Here is a 26,303-nt window from a genome sequence, read left to right on the forward strand (position 1 = left end):
TATTCCATAGAATCACCAGAATGATTCTATGATTCTTGGCTTGGATCAGAAACGGCATGACCAGCAGGTCCAGGGAGGTTCTTCTCCCTCTGTACTTGGCACTGGTGAGACCAAACTTCGAATCCTGTGTTCAGTTCTGGGCCCCTCACCACAAGAAGGATGTTGAGGCTCTGGAGCGAGTCCAGAGAAGAGCAACAAAGCTGGTGAGGGGGCTGGAGAACAGGCCTTATGAGGAACGGCTGAGAGAGCTGGGGGTGTTTAGCCTGGAGAAGAGGAGGCTGAGGGGAGACCTCTTTGCTCTCTACAACTACCTGAAAGGAAGTTGTGGAGAGGAGGGAGCTGGGCTCTTCTCCCAAGTGACAGGGGACAGGACAAGAGGGAATGGCCTCAAGCTCCGCCAGGGGAGGTTTAGGCTGGACATTAGGAAAGAAGTTTTAACAGAAAGGGTCATTGGTCCCTGGCAGAGGCTGCCCAGGGAGGGGGTTGAGTCACCTTCCCTGGAGGTGTTTAAGGGACGGGTGGACGAGGTGCTGAGGGACATGGGTTAGTGATTGATGGGGATGGTTGGACTCGATGATCCGGTGGGTCTCTTCCAACCTGGTGATTCTGTGATTCTATGAGAAACGGATGCCCTGGGCACCAGTCTGGGGGGTTGCAGGACCCCTGTGACGCCATCACCGTGTCTCTGTCCCCCCAGGTGCCTCATCAAGTGGCTGGAGGTGCGGAAGGTCTGCCCGCTGTGCAACATGCCGGTGCTGCAGTTGGCGCAGCTGCACAGCCAGCCGGACCCCGGGCCCCCTCAAGGTCCCCTTCCCGGCGCAGAGAACCTCGTATAGCTCCGCTGCTCCCGGGACTGCCCCCCCGCCGGCCCCGCCGACCCGGACACAACCAAAGCACCACGGCACCAGCACCGAGGGGCGGCCGCGGGCAGCCGGGCGCCCGGCCCGGAGCACTTTAGCAGGGGACACGTCCCCGACGGCTGACACGGAGGAGCCCTGCGCCCCAAAAACTTGCCTCTGCGGTGCCGTGCCAGGACTAAGGGTCTCGCACTCGGATCCGGGGCGAGGAGGGGACTCGGGGCGCTCCGCAGACACCCTGCACCACATTCTTCTTCCAGCACATCCCTTCATCCACCAGGAAGCCACGTGGGGCACGACGGAGCAGCAGCAGCAGTGCCCAAAAGGCTGGTGTGATGCCAAGAGGTCCCGAACGCTCCCGTACGCTTCCCAGCCCTGCTGCTCTTCGCACTTCTGTGCCACCATCGACGATGCCTGGGCTGCAGGGAGGGATCCTGGAGCACCACGGCTGCTCCCTGTCCCCTCTCTACCATTATTTTAGTGGCATCGCCTTCACCTTTGCAATCCCTACCTAGAAAACTGGGGATTGGTCCCTTGGGTGCAGCGACGGTGGGTTCGTGCCGCCCTTGGGTGCCTCCTCGGCACCCGCTGCTCCTCCGGAAGGGTTAGCGCGGCGGGGAAGCCGGCGTTTCCCCAGGAGCTGTCATTCCGTGGGGTCTCATGGGCTTTGGCTGCGCATCGGGGGTGGCTGCCCCCCTCCCCAGCGCAGCCGCCTACCTCAGCGGGGCCCTCAGTCCCTCCGACGGGCACCATCCCAGCGTGAACCATCACCGGTGGGAGCCACCGGCTTCTCCAAACTCCGGCACGGGCACAAATCTTGTCCTTGGGGTTCATCCCGTCACCTTCAGCCTGGTTCTGGGGGGGGGGGTTCTGGGCACGGAGCGTGTGATCTGGCAGCCTTTGCTTCACCCAACCCCCCCCCCCAAGAGCTTTTGGGGGGCTCTGTGCTCCCCCCTCACCTCTCTGCCCCCCGCCCCGGGGGCTCCGGGCGCCGTAGCAAACTCCCCTGCGTCTCCCTCATCTTTGCAACTGTTATTCCCTTTATTTTGGGGGGTTGGGGGTGTCAGTATTGACAGCGGCTTTCCCAGCCCCTGGGAAAGGGTGGGACACGGGCTGGGAAGGCTCGGGGGGGTCGTCCTCCCTCCTGTAAATACCGCGCGACTCCCAAACCTTCCCCAGACTGTTTATGGAGCGTGGAGCCTCATAGACGTTGTTTGTACACTACGAATTCTGCAGCAGAATATTTTTTAAAACATTCGCTGTTTTGTTGGGGGGGGTCTTTTTTTTTTTTGTAAGCTATATTTTTGTATATTTAATTGCTATTTTAAGATTCTAATAATGGGTCTTTTTTGCTAATCACTCTGTTCTTAAGGAAAAGCGAGGAAAGGAAAAAAAAAAAAACAAACCACACCACAGTTTGCATGTGATTTGACTTGAAATGTAAATAAAAGCAGGTTTTGGAAGCAGAGGTGTGTGTATGGGGGGAGGCTGCACCTGGGAGACTCGGCTCTGGGTAAAGGGAGCATCCTTTCCCCAGTGTGGCACGGAAGTCTTGGATCCTCCATCCCTGCAGATGTTCAAGGCCAGGTTGGATGGGGCTTTGAACAGCCTCATCCACCAGGTTTCCCTGCCCGTGGCAGGCGGGGGGTTGGGACTGGATGGTCTTTAAGGTCCCTTCCAACCCAAACCCTACGGACCAGGGAAATCACCCCAATGCTCCCTGGAAGTCCTCAGCTGAGGGGCATTTTGCACATCCTGGGCCTGGGCTGCTGCACTCAAGAAAGGAGTTTTCCCCCCCTAAATCCTCCCAATGCCAACTTCCTGGGATTTCATAGAATCGCTTGGTCAGAAAAGACCTTTGAGATCAAGTCCAACCTACCTGTCCACTACCACATCCCTGAGCATTTCATCCACCTGTCTTTTAAACGCCTCCAGGGATGGGGACTCCATCACCTCCCTGAGCAGCCTCCACCACATCCTAAGATCCCTTTCCATGAAGAAATTTTTCCTGATGTCCAATCTGAACCTGCCCTGGTGCAACTTGAGGCCATTTCTTGTCCTACCACCTGTCACTGGGGAGAAGGGACCAGCACCAACCCCTTTTTCTCCTCTCCAAACTCCCACTGCCAGTCCCCGCTTGGGTTGCTGAGCTGGGGAACAGCCCAGGAGCCTGGTGTGGAGAACACGGGGGTCTCACCTTCTCCCCCATCCCACTGTCCTGTCCCCTGTCCCACCATCCCTCCCAGCATGCAGAGCTGCTGCCCTCTAGTGCTGGCTGCTCCCCCAGAGCCGGGCACCGGGAAGTTTCCATTCCCCTCCTCCAGAAGGAAACACAGGGAGCCACCTTCCTCCTCAGCTTCTGGAAGCTCCAGTCACAGCGGTGAAGGGCTTGCAGCGTGAAGATTCCAGCTGGTGGGACAAAGCAGCGGAGAAACAGTCCAGATCCAGCACCAAGGTGCACAAACCACCATCATTTTTGTTATTTCCACCCCATTGTTCCTGCTCTGGAGCAACATGTTCCACCTCGAATCCAAACCCTACTATCCAGCCACTCAAAGCCAACAAGCCTCCAAAGCACCGACCATCAAAGCACTCGACCGATCATCGAGTCCAACCGTTCCCATCAAACACTAACCCATGTCCCTCAGCACCTCGGCCACCCGTGCCTTAAACCCCTCCAGGGAAGGTGAATCAACCCCCTCCCTGGGCAGCCTCTGCCAGTGCCCAATGACCCTTTCCGTGAATATTTTTTTCCTTATGTCCAGCCTGAACCTCCCCTGGTGGAGCTTGAGGCCATTCCCTCTCGTCCTGTCCCCTGTCACTTGGGAGAAGAGCCCAGCTCCCTCCTCTCCACAACCTCCTTTCAGGGAGTTGTAGAGAGCAATGAGGTCTCCCCTCAGCCTCCTCTTCTCCAGGCTAAACACCCCCAGCTCTCTCAGCTGTTCCTCATAAGGCCTGTTCTCCAGCCCCCTCACCAGCTTTGTTGCTCTTCTCTGGACTCACTCCAGAGCCTCAACATCCTTCTTGTGGTGAGGGGCCCAGAACTGAACACAGTATCAGTCTACGGTCAAGGAACTCTACTGAAACCTCTTGTTTCTGTTTCTACAAAGCGGAGTCTAATAAAAAGAGTAAGAAAACATTCCAGCCTCTATAAACATTTCATGAGCTACAAATTCATCCATATCTTGCTTCCCATTTCAGAGACAAGCATGCTCGGTTCAGATTGAAGCCATCGTGCCATTTCTGTTAAACCAGGAGTATGACAATCAGGCTGATCATATTTAATGAGTTTTAGCCTTAAGTGAAGAGAACCCCATTTCCATAGAGGGAACCTAAAGAGAAAGGTCATCAATTCTCTTCTGTTTAAGCTGTAGAATTCTTAGCAAAGAAAAGAATTGTGTTCCCACACAATATTACAAAAAAAAAAAAGCTGTGGAACATCATGAAAAAAGCCTTGGAAACCTTCGGGGCTTTGAGCTGTAAAACGTGGCCCAGAACCAACCCCATCGCACCCAACCCCACCTTCTCCCAGAAGCACCAACGCACGTGAGCATCCGATTCCAGCAAACCAGGCACTGAAGCCTCTTTTTAAGGTACCTGGTTAAAAACACCACAAGCATCAGGACAAGGAACATCGAGATAGGACCATCATTACCGGCAACAGGCAAACATGGAACTTCCAGGGTCTTTTTTCCCCTCCATTAACAGGCTTTGGAATGCAATGGATTTCCAGAGACCAGAGCGTGCAGGGAGTGTTCTTTAATGATACAAAAAAAGACTCTTGATGCTTCAGTAGAAATAACAATTTGTAAGGACATTGTGATGGACAAAGCCATCACAGATGGCTGCTCAGAGCAAAGCCCAAGCCTAAGGCAGAGGGAGACAAGAAGGAAACCAGAGAAGAGCTGCAAGGATGTAAAAATAACTGAAAGATTTTATTCCAAGAAGAAAAAAAATGGAACTTACAAAACCACCCACACACAGTACATGGGGGACTGTGGTGTTGGACATCAGACCAGGCAGGATCCACTCAGAATTCACAGAAAGAGGCGCTGCAGAGCCAAGAACGAACATCAGGAAAGCAAGGGTGATGCGGTTCCCAGGGATGCAGGGCAGAGACTCCTCGCAGGCTGCTGGAGGCTTCACCGTTCCGTTCCTCAGCTCCTCACAGCTTCCCTCCTCATTCCAAGGTAGCTTCCTCCTTCTCTCAGCCTTCAGTTCCCAAAGGCCATGAAAAACTTCTGCGTAGGACAAGGATTCTGGGTAGCCTCAATATCCAAGAGATGCCACCTCGCAGCACCGTGGGGTGGGTTAAACGCCAGCCCGGGGCATCGTGGGAATAGGACAACCGGGAGCTGAGCCGGTCCTGAGGAACCTGGATGCTGCCAAGAGCTGAAGAATGTTTCCTTCTCTTCTCCACCGGAGAAGTTTGGGCTGGGGGCCGGGACTGAAATGGCAGCAGGTTGTGTGGAAGAGAAGCCACATCAGGTCTAGCAAAGCTACGATCAGAAATGTGAACGCAGAGGGGTTTTAATATGAGAATGACAAATAAATGAGGTCTTAGATCCAACAGATCCCAAACAGGGATGTTGGGACGTCTCAGCCCACGGCCAGAGGCTGGGCTAGGAGACCTCTGAAGGTCCCTTTCCAACACAAACCTGGCCAGGATTCTGTGTTATCCTGCTTGCAACCCTCAGCTCCACAAGACACCCATTACCCGGAACACAGAGCGGGATACGGCTGCACCTGGACTGCCAGGAAAGCATGGACATCATCTTCTGCAGGCATCATGCAGCAAGGATTCTCTTCCACGTGGTTCCATTTCATTGTGGTTGTCAAGTTACTGGATGGAATCAGGAAGTTCTGGGCCCACAGTTTAGGAAACACCTTTTTTTTATGCTGTGCCTGCCTGGAATCCATGGAGAGGACACGATGGGCTCCAAGAGAAATGCCACACAGGAGCTGATCTAGCAGAGTTTGTCTTTGGAATTGGTATCTTCTTCCCTTTTCAGGCTCAAAAAGAGAGACAGGTAGCACGTAAAGAACCCAGAGAGCTGTGAAGCACCCCATGAGGACTCAGATCTCAGGTGGTGGCAACAGGTAGAGCCCAGCACGTACCCACTGGAGCGACCTGCACTTCCATCTCCCCAGGTTGCTCCACCGCACACAGAAAGACGGTGTCCACACAGAGCAGAGCAGCTCAGCTGAACAGCCAGAGCGCCACTTAGCATTGGAATGCTTGGAAGAGCCATCTCCACTTGGCTCACAGCATCAAGGGAAGGTGCGGTGGCTCTTCAGAGAAGCAGCCTCATGCTCCTTGCCTGGAAAAAAACAGCAGTGGCAGCAAGACACAGGGAAAACGGACACCTTCTGCACTGAAGATTCCTGTCATCACGTACAATCCGTCCTGGGAAGAACTACAAAGAGCAGGAAGGAAGCTCAGATTACAGCCTGTCTGCACGCGCTTCTCTTTTTTTGGGCTGCCCTCTGCTGTCAGCATCTCTGTGGGTTTGAGATCATTCCTTCAGCGTGCAAGAATCCACCTCAAAATCCACATCCTGAGATCCTTCGGGGTTCCAGGCTGCAGCCACCCAGCTTGCAGGTTCTATACAAGAGGGCACACACAGAGAAAGCAGAGGAGAGTCCAGCATGTGGAGGAGGAGGAGATGTTTCTCCAGGAACTGCTCATTCAGCAATTAATAAACATAAAATGGAACATTACAGAAGAGATCCCAAGTGCCTGACTGAAGGAAAGAGGAAACTCTTTGGTATGGTTACACACAGACAAGTTTTACAACAGAGGAAAAAGAAAAAAGAAGGAAACCCAACACAATTTTAACTTGGTGTTAGCAGATCTCAGGCTTGGAGGTCAGGAGATGCCCCTGACACTACGCATCCTCCAAAAGGTTCCTGCGTTCTCTACAGGAGGCTGAAGTCAGGATCAGCCTGAGCAGATCTAGGGCACTTGAGGACCTGTGCTTTACCTTTTGCCTCTAACAATAAGAACAAACAGATGAGAAACTGCAGTAACAGAAACAAAACCTCGCTGAGAGCACAGCAGCATCCGAGAGCCCACAGTACAGTTTGGACAGAGAAGCTTTCTGTGTGGTTTCTACCCACCAGGGCCATACTGGTTTTCTTTCTCCTTTTCAGACCAGCTCTGCCTTTCCATTGTGGATACAAAACGCTGCAGCTGAGCTCTGTGACAATCAGCACTCGAAGGGACTGCGATGGAGGGAACGGAGCGCAAGTCTCCTACGATGCCACCACCACACAGGTGACAAACCAGGGCTGCGAATGCCGTGCGGATGCTCCAGACGGAACCACCAGCTTCCGTCAACATGCCTGCATACAAACTGCTTTCAAACAAACCTGTGATGCAATTGAGGATCGATTTCAGCTGCTACAGGCAGAAAGACAACAGTCCTCTCCTTCCTAGCTTGGCCACCCACGGTAGTTCAGCAGTCACTGAGAGATGTTCCGAAGAGAAACATGGGCTCTGGGACCCAAGAAGTGCCCCGACTTCACAGGTTCAACGTACAGAATCAGGCTGAATCCAGGAGTTCCAGAAGAGCTCCAACTGCACCAAAATAACCCTGAGGAGCAAATAGACAGGAATATCAAAAACTCAAACGTGATAAAGAACAGGAATATTACACATATACTGCAAGTTTAACAGTTAGAAAAGATGGTGGAAAGGAATAACTCCAGGTGGGTACAATACAAAATAGAATCACAGAATGGTTTGGGTTGGAAGAGACCTTAAAGCTCATCCAGTTCCAAATCCACTGCCATGGGCAGGGACACCTCCCACTGGATCAGACTGCTCAAATCCCCATCCAACCTGGCACTGAACATCTCCAGGGATGGGGACAGCCACGACTTCTCTGGGCAACCCGTGCCAGGGCCTCACCAGCCTCACAGGAAAACATTTCCTCCCAAGATCTCATCTCAATCTCCCCTTTCAGCTTAAAACTATTCCCCCTCATCCTACCCCTGCACTCCCTGATCAAGAGCCCCTCCCCAACTTTACCATAGCCAGGGTTGGCCCTCTGACAGGAGATAAAAGAAATATAGAAAGTAATTTCACCTCATGCTCCAAGAAAAGCGCTTTTAACTGTCCCTTTGACCAGTAGTCCAAAGCGTAGGCCAGGAGCCTCATCGAGATTGTATTGATCCGAAGGAAATTGCCGACAAACACCACTCGATTGATGTTCTGCAGGTATTAAGGAAAAAGAATTAAAATCAACATTTGTTAGGCTAAATTCCATTTTCTGTTTGAAAAACCCACCTTAGAATAAGAACAGAAAGAGGTTGCCCAGAGAAGTTGTAGATGCCCCATTCCTGGAGATGTTCAAGGCAAATGCTGGTGAGGCTGCACCTCAAGCCTGGGTTCAGTTTTGGGCCCCTCACTACAAGGTGACATTCAGGGGCTGGAGAGCATCCAGAGATGGGGAATGGAGTTGAGGAAGTGTCTGGAGCACAGGGGTTATGAAGAGCAGCTGAGGCAACCGGGGCTGTTTAGTCTGGATAAGCAGAGGTTGAAGGGAGACCTCATTGCTCTCCACAGCTCGCTGAAAGGAGGCTGTAATGAGGTAAGCGTTGGTCTCTTCTCTCAAGCAACAAGTGATAGGATGAGAGGAAATGGCCTCAAGTTCTGCCGCGGGAGGCTGAGATTGGATATTGGGAAAAATGCCTTCACAGAAAGGATTGTCAAGCACTGGGACAGGCTGCCCAGGCAAGTCATGGCATCACCATCCCTGGAGATATTTAAAAGACGTGGAGATGTGCAACATGGTATAAAGGTGGACTTAGTAGATTTAGTTTTACATTTGGTCTCGATGATCTTAAAGGTCTTTTCCAACCTAAACCATGCTATGAATTAAGTGACTGCTGAATGCGTTGGGTAGGATCTGCAAGATATTATAAATATCCACAATTCTCTCAGAAAGCAGCACCAGCCACATCACATTAAGCCAGGCTCTTCTACCCATTCCTCTACACAACCCACAGGTCTAACTACAGCCTTTCCAGCTTTGGAATTTGAATGGAATGTTTGATTTTCAGCTCTGAAATCCTTGTGCTCGCCAGAAACACTGATCATCAAGTGCCACCTCCTCTCTCTCCTCCAACTCTGGCCTTTGACTCATTGTTAAAAAAAGCTGAATGGCTCTATTGTGAATCAGGAAAAAGCAATTAACACAATTCCAAAAGAAAAGAGAAGACCAACCAAGTAGTGAGATTTTGGATCTAAATCAGACTCCCAGCCAAACTTTGCAATCCCAAAATAGTTCTCCTAAACCAGGTGATCAACTCTGAAGCTTTCTTGTTCTCCAACAAGAAAATCATTTCCAGTTCCTTCTCTTGCTGAGAAATTGGGATCAAGTCCTACCTGCTCCTTCACTCACATGAAGTTTTGGGCACTGCAGTATAAAAAGGATCTAAAGGTACTGGAAAGTGTCCAGAGGAGGCCACAAAGCTGGTGAAGGGCTTAGAGGGGAAGTCATATGAGGAGCAGCTGAAGTCACTTGGTCTGTTCAGACTGGAGAAGAAGAGACTGAGGGGGGAACCTCATCACAGTTTACTGTTTCCTAACAGGAGAAGGAAGAGGAGCAGGCGCTGATCTCTTCTCTCAGGTGACCAATGATAGGACCCAAGGGAATGGCAGGAAGATGTGCCAGGGAGGGTTAGGTTGGACATCAGAAGAAGGTTATTCACTCAGAGGGTGGTGGAGCATTGGAACAGCTCCCCAGGGAAGCAGTCACAGCACCAAGCCTGAAAATATTCAGGAAGAGTTTGGCCAATGCCTTCAGACACACACGGTGTGAATGTTGGGGTTGCAGGGCCAGGAGTTGGACTCGATGATCCTTGTGGGTCCCTTCCAACTCAGGTAATTCTGTGATTCTGTCCTTCCACAGATTCTCCCTCCATCCTCACATTCATTAACTCTTTCCCCGACCTCCTCGGCACCCTCTTTGCACTCAGCTGCGTGCTCCAGAGGGAGGAGCAAGACCCTGTTTATAACACGTCGTGCCTAATTCCAGCAGGAAATGAAGGTGAACAGAGCATCAACCAACAGTGAAGGGAGGCAGGAGGATCCTTCACCTCGTTAGCTCATCCCATAGGAAAAGGCTTGGAACGGAGAGCTTGCCTCTGTTCTTTCATAGCCCTGTACAATGCTGCTTGACATGAATTCAACAAGGCAGCACTGTAAAGAAGCTGAAAGCCCAAAGATACTGGAGCACTCGTGGAAGTGGTGGGGCCTGACCCAGAAATCAGCAGCAACTCGTAAATACGGGAGGTCTCCAGCCTCTGTGCGCCTCCACCCCACCTTCCCTTCTCTCTCGGTGGTCCCAAGAGCTGCTTGCAGAACTTCTCCAGCCACCACAGAGATGCTGCTGAAGTCCTGACATAGCAGAGGAGCTAAGGAGACCCACAGCCAACCCCTAAATCATCCCTGGCTCTTCAGCTCACGGCACAACCATCTGGCTCAAACCACACAGACAAGCAAGGACGTTTACCGAAGAATGTGAAACCAGCAGATCACAACTTACTGAACACCCAAAAAGATGAGTGTGAGCAGGCATCTACAGAAGGTTATAGAGGAAAAGAGAGATGCTGCATGACAGTAGCAGAGGAGTGATGGGTCAGGCAGGAAGCACTGGAACAAATCTCCCGGGAATACCTCATTGAGCGCACACATCCGGGCTATGGAGCCGATGTTATTCGTGATGGTTATCAGAGTAGCCTTCGCGAGGTCTTCTTTGCTGACAGATTCTCGCTTCTCCTTGCTCATCATGTTTCCAAAGCTGTAAGAACAGTTCTCGGGTTAAAGGTCCAGACCTTATGAGGTTCAGCAAGGCCAGCTTGGATGGGCCTTGATCAGCCTGGTCCAGCGGGAGGTGTCCCTGCCCACGGCAGTGGGATGGAACTGGATGGGCTTTAAGTTTCCTTCCAACCTAAACCATTCTACAATTCTATGACTTCTAAAAAAGTGTATGACTTTAAAAAGTGTTGCTATCACTGATTTAGGTCGGGTAAAACAGAACAGCAGAAGGAATGGCAGCTCTGATTCCTATCTCACTGGCAATGATTCCTATCTCATTGATAGGAATGGACTTTATGATCCAGTGGGTCTTTTTCAACCTGGAGATTCTATGATTCTCTCCAAAGACAGATCAATCCAGTTTTTCACCCTTGTGGAACCTCCCACGAAAAAAAAAAAAACAGTCATTCTTACCTGGATGCTACAGCCCAGCCTGGCAATCCGAACCGCTCGTAGTCTCCTCCATAAATGTCCCGCACTAGTTTGTCCACTTTGGTACTGTCCCCGTGAGACGCCATCTCGAGGGCCTCTTCAAATGTGGAGCAACCAGTAAGAAGGCAGCAGAGACCAAAAAAGGTTCCCCCTCCAAGGCTGCAACCCAAAGCAAATTCAAAGTCATCCACCTTGCCTCTGAGACAGAGAAGGAAAACGGCCCCTTCCACTGACAGCTCAGATTGCTCAGCCCGGCTCAGTGAGCTCAGGTTGCCCCATTCCTTTAGCTTCTCCTCTTCTCACCAAGAGCAATCATGGAAGAGGAGCCATTTTCTTTAAATCTATTGCTTCAAACAACACAGCCTGTAGGAACCCCACACCATCACCACCTTCTACAGAGGGCACGTTGCTAAATGAGACATCAATTTTCTCATTTTACAATATCCACCTTCTTCCCAGCACTTTGAGAAGCTGATCCTAAAACAAACACCAGTCCAGAGGGGTTACTGGAGCAAAAGCACCGTTCCAGAGGGGTCACCGGAACACTCTTCTTGGGGAAGAGTAGCTGGAAAGCTGCCTGGCAGAGAAGAACCTGGAGGTATTGGTTGACAGCAGCTGAACATGAGCCAGCAGTGGCCCAGGTGGCCAAGAAGGCCAACAGCATCCTGGCTTATACTGGAAACAGCATGGCCAGCAGGAGCAGAGAAGTGATTCTGTCCCTGGACTCAGCACTGGCGAGGCCACATCTGGAATCTTGGGTTCAGTTTTGGGCCCCTCACTACAATAAAGACATTGAGGGGCTGGAGCGCATCCAGAGAAGGGGAACGGAGCTGGTGAAGGGGCTGGAGAACAAGTTTTATGAGAGGCAGCTGAGGGACCTGAAGCTGTTTAGCCTGGAGAAGGGAGGCTGAGGGGAGACATCATTGCTCTCTATAACTCCTTGAAATGAGGTTGTAGTGAGGTGGGAGCTGGTCTCTTGCTCCATTGCTCTGATCATCTTTGTGACCTCCTCTGGACCCGTTTGAACAGTTCCATCTCCTTCAGATGTTGGGAATTCCAGAACTGGAGACAGGACTCCACATGGGGTCTCATCAGAGCAGAGTAGAGGAGGAGAATCCCCCCCCCTTCCTTGCCCTGCTGGCTACGCTGCTTTTCATGCAGCCCAGGACATGGTTGCCCTTCAGGGCTGTGAGCACACACAGCCGGTTCTCATCATCTTTGTGACTGAGACCGGAGACTGCAGTAAAAGCAGGAGCTCAGTCATTCATCTCACCACCTTTGATGCAGCTTGTCCCTGAAAATGTCATCTACGACACAGGAACGCATTCCGCACTCTAAATAAAACACATTTTACCCCCTCTCCAGCACTCACCTGGTGCCCGTCACCCGTTTATAGTTCTCTTTCGAATACACAGCCAAAATGCTGACCCCTGAGCCAATGTTCACCAACAGGAGAGGATACGGATTCTCCAGGTTGAACGGGAGCTTCTGACATCTTTCAGCATCCGTTGGGTTTTCAAAATAGTAGCACTCTGAATGCCCATTGAATCCAACCGAATCAATGTACAGAACTCCTTTAATAAGGCAATCGAGCTCATCGAGCTTACAAAGCTGAAGGTCACCCATCTGGCGGATCAAAAAAGAAGAATATTATTCAAGTAGCAGCCAAGGACCCCAAGTGTTTGTGCTCAGGGCTGGAAAAACACCTTCCCTGCCAGCTAAACTCAGCCAGCTAAACTCCCTGTGGTGGCTGAGAGGGAAGCATGGGTTACAGAAAGGCTCCATCTCTCCCCACGCACGTGGATTCCTAACTACCTGGCCCTGAAGTGCGTGGGCATGGACACGGGAGGAAAAGAACAACCAGATCCACAGATGGATGCCAAGAAAATCCCATCAAGGTCTACGGGCCTGATTTTTTAAATGGCTTTAAATTGGAGGGGGAGGATTTAGACTGGACATTAGGAAGAAATTCTTCACGAAGGACAGGTTGCCCAGGGAAGTCGTGGCTGCCCCATCCCTGGAGGTGTTCAAGGCCAGGTTGGATGGGGCTTGAGCAGCCTGGTCCAGTGGGAGGTGTCCCTGCCCATGGCAGGGGGGTTGGAACTGGATGGGCTTTAAGATCAACTCCAACTCAAACCATTCTATGATTCTGTGATTTAGGACCGGAGTCTGAGGCATAAAAACCAGAGAAAAATGTGAAGGGATTTAACTGCTGGGCTAATAAAAAAAATCAACCCCAAACCACCCAGAAAACAGAGGAAGTTATGAAATTGTTTTCGCCTCGCGTCACTGCCTTGACTGCATAAAAAGCCCTTTCTCTGGTGCATTTTTTCAAGCCCTGGTTGAACAAAGTATTTATCAGACATGTTTTTCACCTATGAACATGACTCAAGCTTGTAAAGAAGCCGCAGAATGATGTCAAACCCCAGCCAGTAAGCCCAGCTTTGGTTAATTCACCATCAAATGCGACCGAGGCTCCACCAACTCCCTCACACGCATGTTAGAGGTGAAACAACATGAGCAAAGGAACAAAAAACCAAACACTAAGCATGTGAAAAGACAGCGATGAGGAGAAAAAAAAAACCCACAGGACTGAGATCAGCAGGATCAGAGATTAAGAAGACTGGGAAAGTCTTCAAAGAGCCATGGAAGTTAGAGAATATTAGAGTTACAAGAACGCTGTGCTTTTCTCTCCTAATTTAGAGATGCAAACGTGCCTCCCCATGCTGCTTCCCAAACCGAGTTTAATTACAGTTAGGTACACTCTTCAAAAGCAAAGATTTAGAGAATTTTTTGAGTCTGCAGAGAAAGTTTTCTAGCTTTAAACTTTAAAGAACAGTCCACTACCAGACCCTAATGGTATAGAAGCCAAAAATGCCTACTGTGCGAAAGTCCTGCTCAAATTTGTACGCTCCACCTCCCGTGGCACATAAGGTAGTATGGAGGCTTGAGAAGTGTTTTTCGCTTCCCATTTGAATAAAAGCAGGCATGTCATGAGTAGGAAAGCGTATAAAGTGCAGATTGCCTTTACGTCCACACAGTGTAAGGTCTTTTAGTTCAAGGTGCACATCCCGAATGCCTGTAGATCCATAGGCTACGTTCGAGGTCAGGTACTTGCGGATGCTTTTGAGGTTTTCCACTTCTTCCACCTCTTCTTCAGCGGTGATGTCTTTTGGTTCAAAATAAACCAGTTTGACCAAGGTTCCTCCGATATCCAAGCCGAACCAAGGAAAGACTAAAAGAGAAAAGAGGGAAAAAAACAAAGAGAACAGGTTATGATATTGGCACGCCACCAGCGAAATAGTCACAGAATCCCAAAGACCAAAAGTAAACCCCACACTATCTCCATCGTGCTGCAGGGTGAATCGAGGTCAGAACACCCCCATGGACAGGTTGCACAGGAAACCCGTCTCAGGTTCAACCTCTGCTCTACAGGCTGGATGAGCAAGACCCTGGACACCATCGATGTACCAACGTCTGGAGGGCACAGAGCTCGGCTGAGGTTTGGCCCAACAGCATATTTACGTGCCAGCAAGGTGGAAGGTGGCAGAGCACGGGCTTGAGAAAGATTCTCTTCACCACCAGCATGCGCAGGACAAGAGTTGCATCAAAGCAGCACTATGGTTCACCTTGTGAAGATGTGGCTGCCCAGGAAGAAACGTGCTCACACCAGTGCTGCACATCCCTGACCAGGCAAGACACATCACAGGATCACAGATCATAGAATGTGGTTTGGGTTGGATGGGACCTTTGCAAATCATCCATTCCAACCCCACTGCAGCAGCAGGGGCATCTTTAACCAGATCAGGTTGCTCAGAGCCCCAACCAACCTGATTTTGGATGTTACCAGGGATGGGGCATCTACCAGCTTTCTGGGCAACCTGTGCTGGTGTTGCACCACTCTCATTGTGAAACATTTCTTCCTTATATCTAGCCTGAATCTCCCCTCCCTTAGTTTAAAACCATTCTCCCTTGTCCTGTCGCAACAGGCCCTCATAAAAAGTCTGTCCCCAGCTACCCCAGAGCCCCCTTTAAGTACTGGGAGGCCACTATATGGTCTCTCTTCTCCAGGCTGAACAACCCCAACTCTCTCAGCCTGTCCTCATACGGGAGGTGCTCCAGCCCTCGCATCATCTTCATGGCCTCCTCTGGACCCGTTCCAACAGATCCATGTCCTGCTTGTGCCAAGACACTTAAATGAACACTTATAAACTGAATTAATTCATGCCGTTCTCCACCAGATCCACCTTCATTCCATCTATTCACTTAGGGGTAAACAAAGAAAGAGACTCTGCTGTATGGGAAAGCAACGCCTGCTTGGAGGCACCTCATGTCCAGGGACTCTCAACACTTGATACGCAACCCTCACAGCGCTCACATCGCCCCATGCAGCACTGACAACGCACACGGTGCAGGTCTGTGACTCTAATCCCCAACTACTTTGTTATTTTATAAAGTTCTGATCCTGAGCCAGAGCCAGAGATAAAACCAGTGCTTTTACATCAAAGGGATGTACAAACGTTAACTAATTACAACACGTAACTGAGGTAGACAAGTAATCTAAGATGCCCCAGGGAGACAAAAACAAATGTCTAATTGGATTATTTTATTAGTTAAATTCCCCCATGGTACAAAATATGCATTAGTGTCAGGCCCAGCAACGTTTACAGCTGTACCAGATAATGAGCCGCTTGGAAAAGATCAAGAGAAAAACCTGATCAGATGGAATCTGCGATTAGAGCTGAGAACTGGAACAGATTAATATTACTATTAATGAGCTAAAGGATAGGCCACAGCTAACGAGATAGACGGGCTCCAGCACAGAGGGAAAAACATAGCCACATGTCATGGCTTACGGCAGCAGGATTAAACCCTGATGGTTTTGACAAAGCCAAAAAAGGGATGGTTAGAAAACAAATCGGAACGAATGGAACGTAGCTGCTACTTAAGTTCCTCTGGAAAGGAGCATCTCTGGTTTCAGTAACATCCTTACATGTCAGGAGACAGGGCTGCCAACAGGCTATTGTTGATTTGCAAAGCGTGTTTGCTATCTGCAGGCAGACAAGTGTGTGTCACACAGCAGCCTGGCTCCCACCATCCAAAGAGGGGTGGGCGTTGGTTGGAAAAGACCTTTGAGATCATCAAGTCCAACCGTACCGTTCCACTACTCAACTAGATCCCTGAGCACCTCATCTACCCGGCTTTTAAACACCTCCAGGGGTGGAGGTGAAGAAGGAGGAGGTGGAGGTGAATTTCTTCTTTCAGAAGAAATTTTTCCTACTGTGCAATCTGAACCTGCCCTGGTGCAACCTGAGGCCGTTTCCTCTCATCCTATAGTCTGTCACTTGAGAGAAGAGACCAACATCCACGTCACTACAACCTCCTTTCAGGGAGCTGTAGACAGCCTTGAGGTCTCCCCTCAGCCTCCTTTTGTGCAGGCCAAACAACCCCACGTCCCTCAGCAGCACCTTGTAAAGACTTGATCTCCAACTGCTTCCCCAGCTCCGTTCCCCAGCTCTGGACGCACTCCAGCCTCTCAATGTCCCTCTTGGAGTGAGGGGCCCAAAACTGAAGCCAGGATTTGAGGTGTGACCTCACCAGAGCCGAGTCCAGGGGCACAATCCCTTCCCTACTCCTGCTGGCCACACCATGGCTGATCCAAGCCAGGATGCTGTTGGCCTTTCTGGCCACTGCCAGCTCAAGTTCAGCCACTGTCAACCAACACCCCCAGATCCTTCTCTGCCAGGCGGCTTTCCAGCCACTCGTCCCCAAGGCTGGAGCGCTGCACGGGATTGCTGTGTCCCCATGCAAGCACAGGTCTGAGGCGACATCCCTCTCCTCGGAGGGTTAACCTGGCTGCTGTACAGAGTGGAGGTGACGCAGCCCCTTTTCGAGCATCACGGCTCCCCAGGCGCTGCCGCTGCCATCAGTTACCCACGTTTTTTTTAAATCACCAAGTTATTTTTATGTATTTACATCGAGGCCACCCTGAACCATCACCAAAGGGAATCTTGAATGAAGACGCAAGCTCTATTTTAGGAGGCACATCCACACCTCAATCGTCCTCTATTTCTAACGCATTTACTTCAAACAAGAACAGACATAAAAATATCTGTTCATGAATGAGAAATTTAAATCAAAAGTCCAATGGAGAGAGAAAGCAGGAGCGATTCAAGGACCTTTCATAGAATCATAGAATAACCAGGTTGGAAGAGACCCACTGGATCATCGAGTCCAACCATTCCTATCGAACACTAAACCATGCCCCTTAGCACCTTTTTTCATGACATCTTCTCTTGTAGTCCAGAATTCAGAATTGCAAAGTCTACCAGCATTGCAGGATGGAAACTCTACCGAGGGCTTTACATGGAGAAAAGTTGAGCACGTGTCCTTCACAGAATCATGGAACAGGTTGGGTTGGAAGGGACCTTAAAGATCATCTAGAAAGCTCTGGGGAGACCTTAGAGCAGCCTTCCAGTACCTAAAGGGGATACAGGAAAGCTGGGGAGGAGCTCTTGATCAGGGAGTGCAGGGATAGAACAAGGGGGAATGGTTTCAAGCTGAACGAGGGGAGACTGAGATGAGATCTTGGGAAGAAATGTTTTCCTGTGAGGGTGGGGAGGCCCTGGCCCAGGTTGCCCAGGGAGCTGTGGTCCCTGGAGGTGTTCAAGGCCAGGTTGGACGATGCTTCGGGGCAGCCTGATCCAGTGAGACGTGTCCCTGCCCACGGCAGGGGGGTTGGACCTGGATGGGCTTTAAGGTCATAGAATAGTTCGGGTTGGAAGGGATCTTAGAGATCATCTAGGTCCCTTCCAACCCAAACCATTCCATGATTCTAAGATTCTATTCCTTCAAAGAGGAATGAAGCCTGCAGAGCTTGGGCACAGCACTCAGCCGGGCCCCAAAAACATGGATCCAGCCCCAGCCCAGGGCAGAGTTGGCTCCGGGTGCCCACGCAGCTGCAGCTGCAGAAAAGGCTGCGACACAGCAGCTGGGGTTCTCCATCTGCCAAGGGCTCGGCTGTACCTTCAGTAAGTCACCAGGGAGAGATTCGAAAAGATAGCCTATTAAGGTAATTAACTTAAACCAAATGATTCTTAATTCTGGATCTCTCGTTCTATACATGCCAGCCACAGGTTAGGAAGCCAAGGAAGAAGTGTGCTAGCTCAACATTAAGCATTTCTTTAATTTACCAGAACGGAAAAGGATTTTCTATGCAGTAAAATCTACACAGAGCACTCAAATAATCTGGGGCATGGATAGAACTTTCCCTGCAAACCCATTTTTGTAGGAAGGGGCTGTGGGACACAAACAAGAGGAGTCAATTATTCCAACGACATGGAGAACCATTTTCTTCTCTGACTCTTACAGGAAGTCACCTAACATGAACACACAAGGCAGCGGCAGCGCTTCCGCATCCGAGAACTACACAAATCCATGTCTTCAGAGGGGGGAAGGAGGAAGCTCTCTTGGATCAACGCCATCACCATCTGCCACTGAGATCTCTCTTAAAACATTGATTTTTTTTCCCCAGCATCTAGAGTGTGGCTCAGAGCCACCCAAAAGTCTCTCCCTTGTAAGCCTCCACAGCGTGTTTTCCAGGACGGCTGCTCCAGAAGACAATGGATCTAGAGCAGCATGAGAACTGGTGGCACCCAGGAGCCTTAGTGCAGCCTGGAGGGCAGTGCTCCTCAGTCAGAAGGTTCTGCTGAAATAACCAGCACAAGACAACACCAGCTTCAACAGCCAATGCAGAAATGCAAACGCTGTCTCCTTTCACCATCTCCACAACGGGAAGGAGCCTCATACGTCTCTCCTTCCCAAGCACTCTCCAGCCAGAGAATCATAGAATCACTAGGTTGGAAAAGGCCTTTGAGATCATCAAGCCCAACCATATCTGTCCACTACTAAATCGTATCCCTAAGAATTTCATCTACCTGTCTGCTAAATACCTCCAGGGATGGGGACTCCACCACCTCCCCAGGCAGCCTCTGCCAGTGCCTAAGAACCCTTTCAGTGAAGAAAATAGAATCATAGAATCACTGGGTTGGAAAAGACCTTCGAGATCATCCACAGGGAGGATGAGAAACCCAGAGGCAGAGCAGGGGAAGGGCCTTGCTGTACAAACCTCCAGCCTCTTCTCTTGCCCAGCACCTCACAAGAAGCGTTTCATCTCTCCCTGGGTACTTGAACATTTTACAAGAAAGGCAGGAAATCCTCTTCCCAATGCCACAACTTCAAACCTTCCACAACCTTTTGTTCAAAGAAATTCCATACATAACTTAGTTAGCACAACGTGCAGGAATCTTGCTCTCAAACACTGTGTGAGACAAGAACATAAATGCAAGGGAATTCAGGGTGAAAAGCAGCAAGGTCCAACAGAGGAACTGAAGGAACTGGCAAGACTGTGGCCACGCTCAGCAGCTCAGGCACACAACGAGGAGCCACGAGTCCGTCTGCTCCCCAAACCCAACATCCTGCAAGAGCAGCTATAGAATGATGAAAGGTTGGGGTTGGATGGGATCTTAAAGCCCATCCAGTTCCAACCCCCCTGCCATGGGCAGGGACACCTCCCATTGGATCAGGTTGCTCAAAGCCCCATCCAACCTGGCCTTGAACACCTCCAGGGATGGAGCAGCCACAGCTTCCCTGGGCAACCCCGGGCCAGGGCCTCCCCACCCTCACAGGAAAATATTTCTTCCTAATATCCCCTCTCAATCTCCCCTCTTTCAACTTCAAACCGTTCCCCTCACCCTGTCCCTGCATACCCTGATAAAGAGCCCCTCCCCACCTTATCAAGGATCCTTACAGCTATTTTTTCTCTCCAAGAAAAAAAGCTCTTCTTCTTTTGGCTCGAGAAGGTATTGTTTTGGCTCCATAAAGTGCTGTTTCCCCCAAGCTGCAGCACTTTTAAAAAGCAGCTCCATAGACACATTTTCATACATACTTTTACACACAGTTCTTTGCCGAATAAACTCTGTTCTAATAGAAAAACTATTAATACGCAACAAAAAAAAAAAAAACAGCCTGCAAAGAAAGCTCTGGGCTCACAGCATTAAGTAACCTCACAGAGTGAAGAGCTCAAGGATCCACCGTGTTCCCACAGCAGCGCTGCACCCTCCTTTCATCTTCAAATCCCTTTTAGAGGTAGACTGGAAGCTCTCTGGGGCAAGAAAAAGACAATGCCTTTATCTGTTACACTAATCACGTTATAAAACTGGACAGTATATAAATAACAAACTCTCAACAGACTTATTTGGAAAACTGCAGAAGCATCAAGATGAAAGAGGCGATGTAATTAACCATCTCCATGGTGGATTTTCTCCGTGCGACAAGCAGCTCAAGTCGTGCCGCAGACTTATCCCAAAGTTATGAGCCAATTAGACCCGAAGCTAAAAAGATCAGCCTGCAAGAAGCAAGGATGGCTGAGCGTTTGACAGCATCTCTATGCTTACTCTAGAACATCCAACATTACATTTTCATGGTGTTCTGCCACTATGGAAATCTCATAACTGGGGAAGAAAGGATTCATCAGCATAAAGCGACGCTAAGACTGCACAACCCACCGTCAGTACAAAAAGGCTTCGCTTGAAATCCACATTTCACACACAATTAATTCCAGACCATATAAAGGTAGTAAAAATCAAAGCGGAACAGGGAAGATTTAGACAAGACATTAGGAAGAAATTCTTCACAACCTGTGGCTGCCCCGTCCCTGGAGATGTTCAGGGTCAGGTTGGATGGAGCTTTGAGCAATCTGATCCAGTGGGAGGTATCCCTGCCCATTGCAGAGGGTGGAACTGGATGGGCTTCAAGGTCTCCTCCAACTCAAACCATTCTGTGACTCTATGAAATGTTGTACTGCAAAGGAGCAGCCAAAACAGGATTTTATTTGCAACTCTGCTTGCACACGGTCTGTATTGAGAAGTTAAGGCAATGTTTACATTACGGCTTTGTAAAATCCTGATTGAAGATACTAAAGCTCAAAAAAAAAAAGGGGATCAGCTTGATAGGACTACAGGATGGACGAGGACATGGGTTTTTCTTTTGAAACCACACACGCATACACTTTTAGAAATTATTCGCAGGCTGCTCTTCTTGATGTTTTTGGTACAGGCTTTCTGTCGGAATCCATGACTACTCTACGATCAAATAGTTTATGCAACTTTGAGCAGACCTTAGAGTTGCCTACCAGTACCTGAAGGGGCTACAGGAAAGCTGGGGAGGGACTTTTACTGAGGACATGTGCAGCAGCACAGGACAGCCAGGAGGAAATGGGAATGGGGAAAAGGAAGACACGGATTAACAAAATCGCTGACCTATTCCTCTTACTGTGAGGAAGATTCATTATAAAAACCGTTCCCCTGCTCATTAAGATCTCATCAACACTGGTGTTTTGCTTGGCATTTAACTCTGCCCACAACAACCCCTTTGATATGTTCCTTAACGTAAACGTAACGGGAATGTCCTCTTCACTCAGCCAGGGGATTTCCAGCCCACTTTGTACGTGCAGATTTCAGTAATGGTACCGACAATTCCGAAAGGAATTCTTCTACATTGCCTTTGGAGCTGATAAAGCCATTCTAGATGATAAGAGTCATAGAATGGTTTGAATCGAAGGGATCTTAAAGCCCACCCAGTTCCAACCCCCCTGCCATGGGCAGGGACACCTCCTACTCAATCAGGTTGCTCCAAGCCCCATCCAACCCAGCCCTGAACACCTCCAGGGATGGAGCAGCCACCACTTCTGTGAGCGACCTGCACCAGGGCCTCACCACCCTCACAGGAAAACATTTCTTCCCAAGATCTGATCTCAATTTCCCCTCTTTCACCTTAAAACCGTTCCCCTTCATCCTATCCCTGCATTCCCTCACAAGGAGCCCCTCCCTAGCTTTATTTATATATAATACGCAATACATAACATATAATACAGAAGATATAACTATACTTTATATGTTATATATAGTAGGATAGGATAGGATAGGATAGGATAGGATAGGATAGGATAGGATAGGATAGGATAGGATAGGATAGGATAGGATAGGATAGGATAGGATAGGATGTATCATTATAGAAATGGTCTATTCTATCATTTCTGCCTCTACTAGTAATCCTACCAGGCTCCCCTTCACACCCCACCACCGTGATACTCCAAAGCAAACAGGAACTTCATCAAATCTCCACTCCACAACATTTTCCAGGATACTTCTTGCTTCCTCCCAAGAGCAGCAGCATCCTTGATTTCTCCTCCTTTCCCTGTGGCCCACTGAAAACCACAGGCGTTACTGCTCTTTCCTCCCTACGAAGCGCAGCAGGGAATATTCAGCGGCCTGAGGTGCAGGAAGGCGCACGGCTCAGATGTTGCACGTCACGTTGTTGCAGATACATCCAATTCAATTCCTTTCTTCCCCGGTTTGCGCAGCAGAACAGCCCTCGCTGCACAGCTCTGGAACAAGACAGACGAGCGGGGAGGAAGAAAGATCACGAGCTTGAATCGCAGCCCACTGAAATCCTTTCATTCCTGGGGAAGCAGGGCTTGTCTGCCAGGGCATCTGCCAGCGCCGGGAGGCAAGAGGAGCCTCAAGGTCACGGAGCTCGGTCGCCACAATCCAGCAGCGGACAGGCAGGAGCTAAAGAAAGGCGGTTTTGATCAGATGCCCACCGAGTGGTTTGCTTTCATTTAGGCTTGCTCGAATCTTCCTTAAGGTGAGACGGAGCATTTTAACTTCAAAGCATGATTTACAGTGACACCAGGCATTGTGCGCTCGCTCAATCGCATTTCTCTTCCAATTACCACAAAAATCATTTAGTGAAGATGAGCTACGTTGTAATCATAAAATCAGAGAATGTTTTGGGTTGGAAGGGATCTTTAAAGTCCATAGTGTCCGACCCCCTACAGGAGCAGGGACATCTTTAACTAGATCAGACCACTCAGAGCCCCATCAACCTGACCTTGGATATTTCCAGGGATGGGGCATCAACCACCTCTCTGGGCAACCTGGGCCAGGACTTCACCACCCTCACTGTAACATATTTCTTTCTTATAACCGGTCTAAATCTCCCCTCCCTTAAAAATCTTGTAATCCCAAATCACACTGCACTGACCTTCCAGCCAGGATGTAAATCGTGGCACAGAAGCTGCCAGAACCGCTGTTCTCACACTCCAGTCTCCTCTTCAAACCGCAGCACAACAAACCAGAACCTCAACGGCCAACTTCAATCCACGTTTTCCACAGAACCTGCCCCCGAGCCAGGCTGAAAACTATAATCCCCTAATGCCTCGCTCCATCTAAACCCACCCTAATCTTCATACCAGGGATCTCCTTCACTGCCCTACAGCTGGCTGCAACCTCGTAACCAGCGCATCCCTCATTAACCACCCACAGCTTGCTGGGATTTCTCTTTCATCCTATTCCTTCTTCAGCAAGCAAAAAACCCACTATTACCTCAGCTATTTAATGTTAACCTCACAAACATTTCCTGGTGCAGGATCAATCTTATAATCCAGCAACGATGTGGAAATGGAAGGAAGGGAGAGAGGCGAAGGGAGGCAGGTTCGACGAACCACACGGAGCTGCACTCGCCTGAAATCAATAACACAAGCAGCACCCACTCAGCAAATGCCTTTAGAAGCCTTCTGAGAGATAATTCCTATTTTTCACATTAAAAGGGGGAAAAAAAGAGAAACCTCCCTTTTTCCAGCAGTCAAAAAAAAAAGAGAAAGAATGCTATTTAGAACTTTGCATTGACACGGTAATGATAAAACACCCAGCCTGGCTCCGAGACGCCAGGCGATTCCGATTCCCGTTTTCAGCCTGGATGCCCTTCTCCCAGCCGCGCAGGTAACAGGGAACTTACCCGGATGCTATTTCATTTCCAAGGCACAGCAATTGCCTTCCAGCAGGAAGGATTCCAGCTCGAGTAAAGAAAGGATTGTTGTTCCACGGCCAACATGGCTGAAGTCACCAGCCGGAGCCACCTGAACGCAGCTCCTGCTGCTGCCAAAATGAAAGCTGCATCCATTTTGTACCTAACTCGTTCCACGGACCTTTTCTGATAACGATGCTTAAAAACCTGGTCGAGGGAAGCGGCTTTGCCCGGTTCGCTCCGTGCCCACTCCCAGCCAACCTTGGGCTCGTCCCTCCCTAAATTTTCACCATTCCCTTTGCTCTCCTTCGCGTTTTCTCCACCAGTTATCAGCCCAGCTGCGCAGCCATCACCACTGGCCACTCCATCTGCCCCTCCATCTCCTTCTCGTCCTCCACGTCCTCATCAGTGACCTTCCCTCTCCCCTTCAAGGTCCTCGACTCAGGCATCTCAGCCCCAAGCTCTGCGTCCCGACCCACCAGGCCAGCTCTCACCCTCAGTCAACCTCCTGTAGCTCAGCTTGTCTCATCCTGCATTCCAGCTTGCCAAATCCATGTCATTGTCCCACCACGTCCCCATCGTGCTGTCACCCAGCTGGCCATGCTGGGCCCATGTCACCGCCTCACTGTGCTGTCCCAAACTGGGAATGACGTCTCGAAACTGGGAATGATATCTCCAAACTGGCCATGCCATCCCCAAGCTGGCTATGCTGGGCTGATGTCACCACGTCACTGCGCTGTCTCTAAACTGGGGATGCCATCTCCAATCTAGCCACACTCTCCTTGAACTAGGGAAGCCATCCCCAAGCTGGGAATGATGTCCCCGAGCTGGGAATGATGTCCCCGAGCTGGGAATGACGTCCCCGAGCTGACCACGCTGTCCCCAAGCTGGGGATGACATCCCCAAGCTGGCCACGCTGTCCCCAAGCTGGGGATGACATCCCCAAGCTGGCCACGCTGTCCCCAAGCTGAGGATGCCGTCCCCAAGCTGGCCACGCTGTCCCCAAGCTGGGGATGACATCCCCAACCTGACCATGCTGTCCCCAAGATGGGGATGCCGTCCCCAAGCTGGCCATGCTGTCTCCACGCTGGGGATGCTGTCCCCAAGCTGACCACGCTCTCCTTGAGCTGGGGATGCTGTCCCCAAGCTGGGGATGCCATCCCCAATCTGACCACGCTGTCTCCAAGCTGGGGATGACATCTCCAAGCTGGCCACTCTGGCTGTCCCCAAGCTGGGGATGCTGTCCCCAAGCTGACCACGCTGTCCCCAAACAGGAGATACTCTCCCCAAGCTGACCACGCCGTCCCCAAGGCGCGTCCCCCCACCTCCGCTGTCCCTGTGTCCCCGCCTCCCCCATCACCCCCAGCCCCTCCTGGCCCCGCCCCCTCCCCACAAGCCCCGCCCACCCCGCAGTGGCCCCGCCCACTCGCGCTCCTCACCACACGCCCCGCCCCCTTCCCCGAGGCCCCCGCCGCCCCCCCCCCCTCCCCTCACTCACGCGGGCGGCTCTTGCGCACCGAGTCCCGGCGCTGCCGGCCGCCGGCCCCGCCCCGTTCGCGGGGCTCCGTCCCCGCCGCGCTGCCGCCGCTCCGGCGCGGCGAGGCCCCGCTGTCGGCGTCCCGCACGGCCCCGCGCCCGCCGCCCCGGCGCAGCGGCGGCTCCATGCGCAGCGCGGCCCGAGCCCCATGCGCCGCCCGCACCGCCGCAACCGCCGCAGCCCCCGCCGCCACTGCGCATGCGCCGAAAGGGGCGGGGCGACCTGCGCGGTCTCCGCCAATCAGCGCCCCCCGCCGCGCAGAGCGACAGGCGGCTCGGCCAACGGGAGGCGCGCGGCGTGGGGTGAGCGGCAGGCGAGGCCGACCAATCAGAAAGCGGGAGCGCCGAGAGGGGGCGGGGCTTACTCTTAGGATGAATGACGAGAGACGTCATCCAATCAAAACGCGCGAAGTCCGTAAGGGGGCGGGGCTTACGACGCCTGCACCAATGGGAGGCTCGGGTTGGACCGCCGGGCGCGTGAATGACAGGCGAGCGACCCAATCAACTGCGAGAGCGCGGGAAGGGGCGGGGCCTAACGCGCCCGCAGGGTAGCGGAGCCGCCCTGCTCGCGACGCTGCGGCCACGCCGCGCTGTCCATCCGTATCGTTGCTGCTGCTGCTCCCCCGCCTCAGAAACCCTCCATCCGCCCACACACAGCCGCAGCGCCGCAGCCATTGCGCAGCGGCTCCATAAGCCTCCACCGCAGGCGGCTTCGCAGCCATTGCGCATGCGCCGCGCGGGGGGGCGGGACAATTACGGGATCTCCGCCAATCAGCGCCCTCCTC

The 26,303-nt window shown here is 51.2% G+C and overlaps 3 protein-coding genes and 1 long non-coding RNA gene across 13 annotated transcripts in view; 1 reads left to right on the forward strand and 3 right to left on the reverse strand.

Annotated features, from left to right (window-relative positions):
- Window positions 1-2,320, forward strand: part of RNF24 (ring finger protein 24) — a 36,619-nt gene extending 34,299 nt beyond the window's left edge. For all 6 annotated transcript variants that reach the window (XM_069856675.1, XM_069856672.1, XM_069856674.1 and 3 more), the window contains one exon: window positions 698-2,320. In XM_069856675.1, coding sequence (XP_069712776.1) covers window positions 698-836 — 139 coding nt within the window. In that variant the 3' untranslated portion in view covers window positions 837-2,320. The remainder of the gene's footprint in view (window positions 1-697) is intronic.
- Window positions 1-26,303, reverse strand: part of MAVS (mitochondrial antiviral signaling protein) — a 43,287-nt gene that overhangs the window by 3,288 nt on the left and 13,696 nt on the right. Inside the window, exon 7 of one of the 2 annotated variants that reach the window (XR_011337399.1) lies at window positions 7,600-7,618. The exons of the other annotated variant lie outside the window; for it this stretch is intronic. The gene's annotated coding sequence lies outside the window, so the exon portion shown is untranslated. Of the gene's footprint in view, window positions 1-7,599; window positions 7,619-26,303 lie in introns of those variants that run through there. 2 annotated transcript variants of the gene reach the window in all.
- Window positions 4,764-25,697, reverse strand: PANK2 (pantothenate kinase 2). Of its 4 annotated transcripts, none has more exons than XR_011337402.1 (8): window positions 25,481-25,697; window positions 13,998-14,350; window positions 12,488-12,741; window positions 11,098-11,274; window positions 10,543-10,666; window positions 7,948-8,073; window positions 7,230-7,453; window positions 4,764-6,462 (listed from the first exon to the last, which is right to left on the reverse strand). XR_011337402.1 is itself a non-coding variant. In XM_069856653.1 (7 exons), the coding sequence occupies exons 1-7, from the start codon at window positions 25,644-25,646 to the stop codon at window positions 7,403-7,405; spliced, it is 1,251 nt and encodes a 416-aa protein (XP_069712754.1). In that variant the 5' UTR covers window positions 25,647-25,697; the 3' UTR covers window positions 4,764-7,402. The 4 variants fall into 4 exon arrangements, 1 of the variants encoding a protein (XP_069712754.1); XR_011337401.1 differs by having other exon boundaries at window positions 6,978-7,453; XR_011337403.1 differs by having other exon boundaries at window positions 4,764-5,356; window positions 5,516-7,453.
- On the reverse strand, window positions 22,248-25,247 carry LOC138719629 (uncharacterized). The gene is made up of 3 exons (XR_011337252.1): window positions 23,974-25,247; window positions 23,221-23,699; window positions 22,248-22,745 (listed from the first exon to the last, which is right to left on the reverse strand). It is a non-coding gene; the product is annotated as an uncharacterized lncRNA (long non-coding RNA).

The sequence above is a fragment of the Phaenicophaeus curvirostris genome, chromosome 4 (genome assembly GCF_032191515.1).
Source record: "Phaenicophaeus curvirostris isolate KB17595 chromosome 4, BPBGC_Pcur_1.0, whole genome shotgun sequence".
NCBI classification, from domain to species: Eukaryota; Metazoa; Chordata; class Aves; order Cuculiformes; family Cuculidae; genus Phaenicophaeus; species Phaenicophaeus curvirostris.